Source organism: Parasteatoda tepidariorum, chromosome 11, assembly GCF_982258835.1.
Source record: "Parasteatoda tepidariorum strain Cologne lab strain chromosome 11, Ptep-v5.0, whole genome shotgun sequence".
NCBI classification, from domain to species: domain Eukaryota; kingdom Metazoa; phylum Arthropoda; class Arachnida; order Araneae; family Theridiidae; genus Parasteatoda; species Parasteatoda tepidariorum.
This window is the reverse complement of record NC_141765.1, coordinates 44,689,459-44,701,769: the sequence shown is the minus strand read 5'-3', so window position 1 is coordinate 44,701,769 and position 12,311 is coordinate 44,689,459. Positions and strand designations below refer to the sequence as shown.

General features: G+C 27.9%; 1 protein-coding gene across 1 annotated transcript in view; it reads left to right on the top strand.

Moving 5' to 3' along the window:
* Nucleotides 1–12,028, top strand: part of LOC107447997 (carbonic anhydrase-related protein 10-like) — a 610,624-nt gene extending 598,596 nt beyond the window's left edge. Inside the window, exons 8-10 of the mRNA XM_071187366.2 lie at nt 4,927–5,058; nt 9,100–9,142; nt 10,857–12,028. Of these exons, the coding sequence (XP_071043467.1) occupies nt 4,927–5,058; nt 9,100–9,142; nt 10,857–10,885 (204 nt within the window). The 3' untranslated portion in view covers nt 10,886–12,028. The remainder of the gene's footprint in view (nt 1–4,926; nt 5,059–9,099; nt 9,143–10,856) is intronic.
* The last annotated feature ends 283 nt before the right edge of the window (nt 12,029–12,311 follow it).

Sequence of the window (12,311 nt, the reverse complement as noted above, 5' to 3'; positions counted from 1 at the left end):
AAATTACACTCTTGCAAAAGCAAAGTCTAAAATAAGATTTTTTCTGAAGTTTCTCATTTGCATCACACTCACTTCACACTTATCGCTTCTCATGGATAAAAAAAATAACAGCGATAATTAGTTGAACAGCTATAAATTACAAGAAAGCAATGAAATATCGTTGCTGAACATTTCCTGTCTAGCGCTTTTTAACATTGCTATTGGATAGCTTGCATTAATGGAATCATAATAGAAAATTAAAAAGAAAATAACAAAAAAAGTAATTATAAATAAATTTTCTATAGTATGCTACTTAAAGATGTTTTAAAAAATTTCTCTTTCCTGTGATGACATAAAGATACGAAGTTTAAGTAAAAGTAGGGGCAGAAGACGAAAACTTAATTACGATTTAAACTTTCCGAGCTACTCTTCTTCTATTCTTGTTTGCTAAATCTTATTTAGACGCACATTCATTCCTGTATCATATATTCCATAAACATTTTAAGAAAAAAAAATAGAATTTTTTTTTTCTTAAAATGTTTATGGAACATAAAGAGAAAAAAATTTTCTTCGACATGAAAAAAGGAATGAATCTTATCATATATTAATTTTTTTTTTACAAACTATGATGAAAGTGAGTTACGTTCGTTCAAAAACAAGCGCTAAGACACGATTTCTTTCATGATTATCTCTTTCCCGCCACAAATATTGCTTCTCATGGATAGAAAAAATAATAAAAATTTAAATTTTGTGACAAAAATAACTGAAAGGGTAAGAAAGCAACGAAATTCCGTTCCAGAATATTTCCCTCCAAAAATTCCCATGCGTGTTTCCCAATTACTATTAGATAGCTCACACTAGTGGAATAAGAAGAAATCCAAAAAGCAAATTTAAAAAAAAATCCTAAAGGAATTTTCTATGGTGTGTAATTTAATGACTAGGTAAAGGGCACTTTTCCCACAGATGACACAAAGATACGAAGTTAAAGAAAAGTGCAAAAGGCGAAAGCATATTTATAATTTAAACTTGCTGAGTCACTCTTCTATAGCTAAATAAAATATCAACGTGAAAGACAATTCCTTTTTTATAGAATAACTCAGGGAGAAAAGGCATATATACCACAAGTTTGTATACTGAAAGTCTAAATTTTTGGTTTAGCTTATTTTTTCTTGAAAAATATTCTTTATAAAAGAATTGACAGAAAACAAAACTCGCTTTCGTTAAAGTATACGTATAAAAACTATTTCGATAAATTATTTCCATTTAAGGAATACTCATTTTCACATGTAAATACCCAATTTACAGAAAATGTTAAATACATAAATTTATTTATTTTCCTCCTTGTTCGTGAAGTCTTATTTAGAAACACATTCATTCTTGTATCATATATTCCATAATCCTTTCGAGAAAAAATTATTTTCCTCGTCACGAAAAAAGCATTAATCATATCATATATTTATATTTTTTTACAAATTATGTTGAAAGCGAGTTACACTCGTGCAAAAACAAATGCTAAGACACGATTTCCTTCGTGATTTTCTCATTCACGCCACACATATTGGATAAAAAAAAATAACAGAAATAAAAATTGTCTGATAAAAATAAATGAAAGTGTAAGAAAGCAACGAAATTCCGTTCCTGAATATTTCCACTCCAAAAATTCGCATGCGTGTTTCCACATTGCTATTAGATAGCTCGCACTACTGGAATAAGAAGAAAAACGAAAGGAGAATTACAAAAAAAAAAATCCCAAATGAATTTTCCATGGTGTGTGATTTAAAGACTAGTAAAAGGGCTGTTTTCCCTCCGATGACACAAAGATACGAAGTTAAAGGAAAAGAAAAGTGCAAAAGACGAAAACTTAATTATGATTCAAACTTGCCGTGTCACTCTTCTGTAATTAAAGAAAATACTGACTTGAACAACAATCTCTTTTCGATTATTACACAGGGAGAAAAAGGTGCTTTTCGCGGGAGAGTTTTTTTAAAAGTAAAAATTTAATGAGATTTCGTTCGTAAAATCGGAGTACCTCATGTGGATGACACAGGTATCCATTTTTTTTTTTTTTTTTTTTTTACTTTTTGAGTTTTTAAATGAAAAACTGCTTTTTGAAAAATCTCCGGAATTACGATAGGCTGTGCGGTTAAATGAAACTTTCATGTGATATAAAGTCTGTTTTCCATGTTCGGGTTATTTTCTTTACGACAATTTTCTTTTTTGAAACTAAACTTTTTAAGTTAGAATTTCTTTCTCGGGTAAAACTGTTTTTTTTTACTGTTTATATATTTTTGTTCTTTCTTTATATTATAATTCTTTTAAATAAAAAAATTTTTTAATTAAAGTTATTAAAATTACGCACTTTATTTTAACAGTGATAAAAACCCATTTAAATCAAATTGGTCCAATCATAAGTTAAATGATTTTTGGAAATTGAAATGTTGAATTGAAATTATACAAACTATGTATTATATTCTTTTATATAGATATACATTTTTTAAAATATGCGATGTAAAATTTAATACTTTCGGTAATAAATTGAAACACATTATAAGAAAGTTCTACATCTAAAAATTAAGTGTTTAACAAAGTTATTACTGGATGAATTCAGTTAAAAAACTTAATGTATTTATAAGAAGTTGTTAATGGGTACATTAATGACTACTTCTTTTTCATAGCACCTTTTTTTTCAATTTTCTTAAGCCTAACCTTATTTATTTTTACTCATTTTTATTTCCTTCTATCTTTTTTCTTGTTTGTACTTTTTTCTAAGTTCAATTTTTGTTATTTTTTCAGTTTTTATGGGGCTTTTTTTCGAAAAAAAACTACGAGCTTAACTTTTTAAAAAATGTGTTTTATTATTTAATACTTTTCAGAAAATTTTGCTGAACTCCAAAATACGGCAAATAGCATAGGATTTTTTTTATTAAACTTTTCATGCAGAAACCAGCGAAAACCAAAATATAGCTTCTTTATTCAATTTATGTAAAACTAAAAGTGTTTTTGATTATATTTAATTCAGTATTTCATAGATATAACATTTACGAACTTATTGTGTGTTACTTTTCCGAAATCAAACAGGTCTGCATTAGGTAGTCTGCCACATTTGAAAATGTTCTAATTTTGCATCCAGTTTATGCAAAGCTCTTTTCTTACATATTTTTTTAGAATAACCATGAAAGATTTATTTGAACACATAAAGAAATTTATAAGCACATAATTAAAAATTAAAAACTCAGGATTAAAAAATAACGAATATTCAAGATCATCTTCAAACGTCATGTCAATCGGTAAAAGGAGAAAGAATATCGGAGACATCTCGAAATAGACACAACTCGAAATCTGTGGTTGAGTTAATGGAAACAGCTCGAAATGTGAGTTTAAAAAATTATTCACTGCAAGAAATGAAAGTTTAAGGAAATGGACACAGTTTGAAATGCTTATTTAAGAAAATGAACATGGTTCAAAATGCGTATTTAAGAAAATGAACATGGCTCAAAATGTGTATCTAAGAAAATGAACGCAACAAAAAATTCGTCTTTTCAACGTAAATCTCAATTTTAACTAATAAACCAGAAGTTAAGATGTGATAGCTTGAATTTCGCAAATACTTTTCCTTCAACGTCGTACTTACTTTATTACGAATTAAAAAATTTCGTATTTACTTTTCCTTACTTATTTAAACGCAAAATCATTACCGGGCAAAGCATCCGATTTCGGGGTCCTGGTGACTCAGTATATTTAGCTGAATGCCTTCGTATTCAGAACTCTGAATGATAAACAGAATTTCAAAATCTGAATTCCTACAACGTAAATTTACTACTATTATAAATTTATGAGTCCCATGGTAACAACAACTGCTGAATTTTTAAGTCTTTAAGAAAAATTAATGACGTGAACCAAGTAATTTAAGCAAATATCACATTACTGACTGATTTTTCCTCAGTATGTTTATTTAAAAAAAACAATACTCATAAAAGGAAATCTGAAAAATGGAATCAAGTGTTGTGTCCATTTTCTCAAATAACTGTGTTAATTCTTCAAATAGCTGTGTCCATTTTCTTAAACAAGTATTTCGAGCTGCGTCCAGAGTAAACAGTTTACCGTCGCTTAGTTTATTATCGTTCTGAGCTTCTTATAAAGGAATTCATGAAATGCTTGTGAAAAATACTTTTCTATTTTATAACTTCACTTATTCATTTATTAACTGAATTAAATATCTAAAGTATCACTTCTCCTTTCTGATACCATGCAATCGCCTCTAAATGCTGACCGCAATATTAACTTGCTTCAGCAGAATTTATAGAATAAAAATTTATGAAGCAGCAGCATTTAATTCAAATGTAATTTCATTTTAAATAGAAGACCCTCAATGTTCAATTTCACAATTTTCCTTTTTCATGTGGACACAGATCACACGACTTCAAGGTATCACATTATTTTCTTCCTTCGCATCTAACAACATCCGATCAACTTATCTGAAATTTTAATACCGTTCAAGTTTAGCACAGTATAGCTGATTCTTGCTCCTGTGCTATTAAACTTCTTCATTGAATCCAGACAAAGGAAAAAAAGGATAATATAATCTACGAAATTACTCACAACAAATTACTTTATTTTATGCTGCGTAAAAATTCGAAAAAAAATGCGGAATTCGAATATATTCTATATCAATATATCATAATATGTATCATAATAAAAGTGCAAATAATATACATCAGTATGAATAGAAAAATATAACTAGTATTTATTTATAAATATACATGTATATATTGACATTTATGTCTCTTTTATTCATATTACCTTCATTGCATCATCTTTATTATGCTGAAAACTATTAAACTATGTTGTTTTTTTATTTTCAGCAAATAATGGGATACAGTTAGCATTTTAGTTTCTATGATAATGCATTATATTTCCTTATAAACATGTTTTTGTTTTTTTTTTCAGCTTTTCATTTTACGCAAGTTGATGCAAGGTGACGAACGCAATCCTAAAGCTCCCCTGGGCAACAATTTCAGACCTCCTCTACCATTAAACCGACGAGCTCTACGAAGCAACATAAATTTCATTCGTGAGGACGTAAGTCATCATCGATTAATCGATATATATCGTCACCTCTGTTTACGAGCGATACGATGTTCCGCTTGCTTATATATTTTATCTATTCGGGTTTCAAAAAAAAAAAAAATCCAATAGGTCCATTTTTTCTACCCCCCTCAACATTCTTTTCTTCTCCAACCCCCATTACAAACTTCCTTTATCGAAGCACTTTTTTCCATCCTATATAAATTAGATTTAATCCTGGTAAAAGGCTTGAGAATTTTTTTAGTCCAAAAGCGAAAAACCCCAGATTTTTGTTTTGAAACAATAATTCCAGGGATTTAAGAACGCAATACAGCAGAAAACCGATTATCCCCTTAGAATGAGTGTGAAGTGGAAGCAATTGATCTCAAGTGACAGTAACTCGTTTCAATCCTTGAATTACTCTAACCAATAAATTAATCCTTAGCAAAATCATAAAAATATATTTAATATTGTAAAAAAAATTTCCTCTTTCTAAGTATTTTAATTCTTTCCTCAAATTAGCCCCTTTTAAAATTTTTATTGGTCTATAATTTCACAGGGTTGATTTATATTATGAACTCTACAAGTTCCTTAACCCTCTCTGAAAAATCAGTTCAACGTTAAACTGGTCGGTGTCCTAAATTAAAACAGTGTAAATTTGCTGCTACTTTACTGAGATGTTAAATTTATGCAATTTAGATACTTTTTGTGCCTGATAATTTTGGCTGACTCGGGTTAAACCATCATTCATACCCTACAATCGATTACAATGAAATTAAATAGTTTATAAAACAATTTTTTTTTCGGTTGGTAGCAAGTTCAGCAAATTTCTCATTTATAAACTATACTTTGTAAACTAATACGTGATTCATTTAAAGAAAAATTGAGTTTGAAAGCATGGTATTCGAACAATTTTTTGTGAATTATTTGTTTTGTGCGACAAAGAATCTAAGTCCTCTGTTCTCAATCGCTTTTCATTTGTAATTGTGTGCAAAAAAAAAAAAAATTTATTCACGCAAATACGCAGCAAAGTAAAATTAAAATTAACTGGCTCATATTTTGAGCTGATCTTCTGAAACTATTAGGTCTCAGTATTTTAAACTTTAGCTTACCTCCTTTATTAAGTAGGATGATAAAAATTTTATATCTAACGAAATATGTTTAATTCTAAATGTTTATTTATTAATGAATGTGCAAAATAAATTTAATTAGAATAAAGTAGAGTTGTATGATTTTAATGCCAAATCAAGAAATATGCAATTCTAAAACAATTCGTTGATGTGAGTTGAAATTGCATTCACTTACGGTACTTAAAAAAATAGATATTACTAATGATTATCAATTTATTCACTTTATAACATTTCGAGATGCGTTAAAACTGTGCTTATTGAATCAAATGATTAGAAAATGGAAATTAAAAACCCTTCAACCTTAAGATATGAATAACAACGAAAGGGCACATTTTACCTTTTTAAATAGACTCTTTTTAAAGTAGAATTTCAGACTCACTATTTGAAAATCGAGAATCATTTTTCATACGCCATTATCTAAGTTATTGCTGTTTATCTCGTTAAAACAAACGGCAGAGGAAACGTCAATAAATTGATTGGCAGCTAATGCTAATTGTGCCATATATGGAGAACTTAGTTGAAAATACCATCATTTACGAACCGTTAATAAGAATTTAAAAAACAGCATCCCAGCGAAGACTTGAAAAGTTTTAGTAATGAACAGAGCTCTGATTTTAATTACAAGGTGTCTTGAAAAACAATTTTCTTATCCCGGAAGTTATTAATTTTGTCAAGTAATCATTCTAGCTAAGTGGTTGTTTTTATCTTGCGTATAATTCTCAATCAATTATGAGCAAAATAATTCGCAAGCAGGGAAACAGCAATTTTTAGAGAATCGACAAAGTGGATTCTTATTTCCAGCGCAGTCATGAAATTATTAATTGTCTAGAACAAAATTAAAATACTATTAGGTAGCTATGGTGTAAATGTATATTGTTTAAGAAATTTTGACTATTAAATAAATTATTTTCACCTTGCTGAATATTTACATAAAATACTTTCAAAAGTATTATATCAAATTTAAAATAATTCTTCTATGAATACATTTATTGAACTAACTTCACTGTTAAAAAAATCTCCAAACGAGTGCTATATTCTCTTTTATTTCCATTTCAATTTTAATTTAAACTTTAGTTTTATTTTAATTTTAACTTTTTAGACTTAAATACACGATACCATGGATAATATTTGAACAGGAATTTACTTCACTCTGGCACCTTTTTAGAGTTGTAGTAAATTTGCTCAGTGCTCCGATTCAAAGTACTGATATTATGGTTTAAAGTTGAACCCATTTTCTTTTTAATATTGTTCAATCTCGAAGCTAACTTGAAGTAATGCAAAGTTCAACCATATTAAAGTACTTCCGAAACTTGAATATTTATATTTAAGTAAAATACTTTTTCAATCAAAGTTGTCACAAGCTTATTATAGCGCCAAGTCAAACCATGTCACCGTTTTTCTTAAATTTGAATACACGATAGCATCGTTCATATTGAACAGAAAAGTGGTTTGCTTTAAGACGCTAATAAAGTTGAAGTAAATTTGCACACTGATACGATTCAATGTAACGATATTATAATTCAACTAAACCGGTTTTTCATAATATCGTTTAATCTTGATGCAAACTTAGTGTAATGCTAAGATGAACGATATTACAGAACTTTTTTGACTGGAATACAGGATACCAGGGCTTATATTTCAACAGTAATATGGTTCGCTTTAACATCTTTATAAAAGTGCAGTAAATTTGCTCAATGTTACGATTTAAGGTACCGATATTATGGTGATTTAAGGTACCGATAATTAGTGAGGAATAGTCAAACTAAATTCACTAATAACTTACGTACTTAACTATTCACTAATAACTTACGTTACTAAAGGAGTTTTTAATCGTATTTTAAAGAGATATACGTTTATTCACTAACTTAGTGGAAGAAATGCCAAAAATCATTCTGTAAATACTCAAAATTTTAGGTTTAAAAACATGTCATAATCAGTAGTATAATTTGTGCTAAGATTTTAAGTATGATGGTTTGAATAAAAAAATAGGTTGTCAATAGCTTCATGTCAAATCTAAATATATCATGTCATTACATTTTCTGAAGCTTTTGCTCTTAAACTCAGAAAACTTTTCCTTAGCACCTTCATCCAGCAATGTTTCCAGCCATTCATATATCCCTTATACATACCCTACTTTAGTAAAATAGCTTATTTTTATGACATTTATTTTTATGACAGTAACTCAATGTTTAAAAAAATATTATACACCATCTTCATTTAATTACCCTTTCAATCATTTTTACACTATTTCAAAAAGAATTTTCTTTCCAAAACAGTTTTTAAAAAATATTTTTTTGTAATTTGAACTCTTAAGTAAATAAATTAGCTAAGAAGAATAAAATTGAAAAGTAATTTGCAGAAAAAATTAGAACCAATTTTTCTTAGACTTACAAAAAAAGTTTTTATTTAAAAAGTTTTGCAAAAAAGCTAAGATTTATTGATATATGACACATTTTCTAAATTAAAAGTATATAGCAATTAAAGTGGAAACCAAATATAAGCTTAGTTAAAACTAAAATTGATGTAAATAGTTTAAAAACTGACGGTAATAGCTTAAATAGGAGGAAAATAGACATTTAATTTTTTTAGTCAATTTAGTAACATTTTTAGAGTGGATATTTTATTCATTTTATTTTAAATTGCTTTGATGATTCGGAGTATATTTTCAATGATATTAAAATAATTTTTAAATTCATTTCTAAAATATTTTTAAGATTTGTATCAAGTTTAAGAATTACAATTGAATTTTATTTCAAGTATTTGTTTTTAAAATCTAACTCAATTTCTCCCAGATATTAAGTCTTTCCCTAAATTGTTATATTATTTATTTTTAAACAATATTCATATTACTCATTAGTAAAAAAATTGTACTTTAAATCCTGCTTTAATATACTTCTACTATATTATTATATGTCATGTTTTACAGGGGAAAGATTGCCCCAATATGCATAGAAATATGCGGTATCAAGGTATGTAATAAAATGTATTTTTAACATTTACTTCAAAACCAATTACATTTAAATCACATTACTTCTATAACTTTTAAAAATGCATTCCATTAATATTTTTTATCTAATCATTCAAACATTTTGTATTAATGAAGTTATATGCAAAATAACGAAGGAGTTAACACACTGTGAAATTCAGTATTTATTTTTTATACTGTATGCAAATATGCCGTTGCTCAAAAATCACGGCTGATTTTAAAAATCAACTAACTCGTTGAGTGCTGTGTCAGTAATCAGTGGCTGGAACTGAACTCTCCGTTTATGCTGAGTCAGTCAACAGTGTCTGGAACTAAACTCTCCGCTTAAGCTGAGTCAGTCAGCAGTGGCTGGAACTGAACTCTCCGTGTAGGCTGAGTCATTATAAATTGAATATTTATTTATTTCAATCTATTATTAGTGCGATTTTCATTGCTATACCACAATACGAGCTCTTCTAAGCAGTGTGCGTAACCTGATTCCTAAATGATTTCCTTAAAAATGAGCGTGAGACTCAACGTATTAAACAGTATTTAAATGTGCCTAATGCGCAAAAATGGGCGGTGATTTTAAAAATCAGTTAAATAAAAAGTGAAAGTGGTAAAAATGGACGCGTTGCTACTTTCTGCTGGGGAATTTTTTCCACTAAGTTTTAAAATTTGATACACTGTTCGTAAACAGAAGTCTAACTGATTTGAAAAAAAAAAATAAAAATAATTATGTTGAGTCTAACTAAAAACTAATAATATAACCCCATTTTATCAGCAACGTGATGTAACGTGATGTAGTCTGCAATCTAAATTAACTGATACCCTTTCAAGTATTTCAGTTGGAATGGTTTTAAAGCAGTAGAAAACATTGCATTATAGTTTCTATTGTCAACAGCGTCATCTGTTGAGGAAATTTCTAACTGATTTTAAATCATGAAGAGAAAACTAGATTTGAATACCTAGTTTTCTCATCAATGCAGGTAAAGCAGGTAATCGTACTTTTTTTCTTTTATCTTCTTTCGTTTTTTCGTCAGTTGACTTTTCAAATCGCCGGTCATTTTTATGATACCTGGTATTTTTATTCAGTAAGTCATAACTTCTTCACTGTTCTGAAAAATCCGGTAGAGAAAGATTAGTCTAACTATATGAATAATTTTTTATACATACCTTTTTAATCTCGTTTCAATTTTTCTTTAATTGATTTTTCAAATTGTCGATCATTTTTGTGACACCTGGAATTTTTATCAACGAAGTCATAACTTCCTTACTGTTCTTAAAAATCAGTTTAAAAAACAATTAACCCAGTTTACATGAAAATATATAATTTTATTTAAAATATTTTGAAAAATATTTTGAGTAAAATTATATATTTTTCAAAATTATCTAATAGTATATAAAATGCGTCTTAATATATGAATTGTAATATAGTAAAAACGGTTAAAATGAATCTTGTTTCCAAAAAATTTTAATAAACGGTGAATTAATAGTTCGTGTTTCTATTCAAAGTAGTAATTACTTTAGTGCAATGAAGATGAACTTTTATAATTTTCAAAAAGAGCTTTTTAACATTTTATTTTTATCATTCTAAAGATTTTTTATTGCTTTTATTTTAAGTTTTTTCTAAGGATAATTCCTTTATCTGCTCTAAAAAAAATACTTAAGATACTTCTTGAATACGCTTTTTAAATGAATTTTTTTCTTAATTTCAGCTAATACGTGGACTCCATCATCACCATGATTGATATTTGAATTGTTGAATGATCACGTGCATTTTGCAATTCCTAAGTATATGACTAGGTGCTTACAAGATGAAATTTAAAAAAAAGGAGCTCTGATTATCTTCGATATATATTAATGCTAAATGTTCACGAAATGACTCATTGTGAATTTGAACATTTTCCTCTACTTTAATTTTAAACAACCAAGAATCACATGGAGCTAGATGTTCAAAAAAAATGTTGTAAAGTGTTTTGTATAACATATTGTAAGTAATCACAAAATGCAGTATGCATTACGCCGTGTGAGGCATGTGTCTTTTGATGTATTCTTAATAGAAGAAAAGAACGAAAACTAAATTGGGAGACAAATTCTATTTCATTTAAATTAATATTACCAAACGTATTTGGCGACTATGTGGTTTAGGCTTCCATAGTTTTGGGGAAGTTAATGTCATTTGTTGCCAATAATCGCAAGTCTTCGTCATAACTCATGTTAGTTAAAGTTTTGTAACATTCTTAAATAGAAGCTGTTTATAGCGAAAAACAAGAAACGTTTTAGGATGATGTTGGCATTTTCCTTATTGAATTGAATTTCAGATGTATAATATTTTCTTTATCACAGAAAGTGGTTGAACTTTGTTAATATATTAACTGTGTACTGGACAACGTAAATAAATTGCGAACTATTATTGAGGTATAAATTCATACTTCAATGGTTTTGATAGAGAAGTGATATATTTAAGATAGAACATTTTTCTGTCTCGTAAAAATAAAGAACCAACCAGTTTTTATTACTTCATTAAAGTTTAGAAAATTTGTTATGATAAAAAGAGTTTTGCTACGAAATAAGAAGTTGGAAAGTTGTAAAATAAAGGACACTTATTTTATTTAAAATAGATTACGAATTTATACAAATTATAGATTTAATTAGATTTGTTAATAATCACTTATTCCAAGTATAACCCCTGTAATAAAAGTTTTGTGTTAATGTATTCATTGTTACTTTGGATGCCTATGAATTTGAAAATTTCACACTTTTTGTAGATTTATTTAAAAAATATTGTTCACACACTTCAGGAGGAGCTAAATATATTTTTACTTAAAGGGTGCAACAAAACTATTCTTCATTCGTATAGCTTAGTAATAAAAAGAGAAATCAAAAATCATGACTAAAGCAATTAAATATTACATTTCCAAAGGAAAGTTGTGCAATGCAGTCGAAATTCCATAAGGAAATTGAAACCAAAAGAAAATTTTAAAGAAGAAAAAAATGAAAATAATGAAATATATAATAATGAAAACCGAAGCTGGCGATATCAGGGGGCAACAGGGGGTCAAGGAGTACGTCGTCAAGGGGTAAGACTTCCGGACCTGGAAGACGTCAGCTTTGATTGTTATTATTATATTTTTCATTATTTTCATTGTTTTCTTGTTTAAAATTTTCTA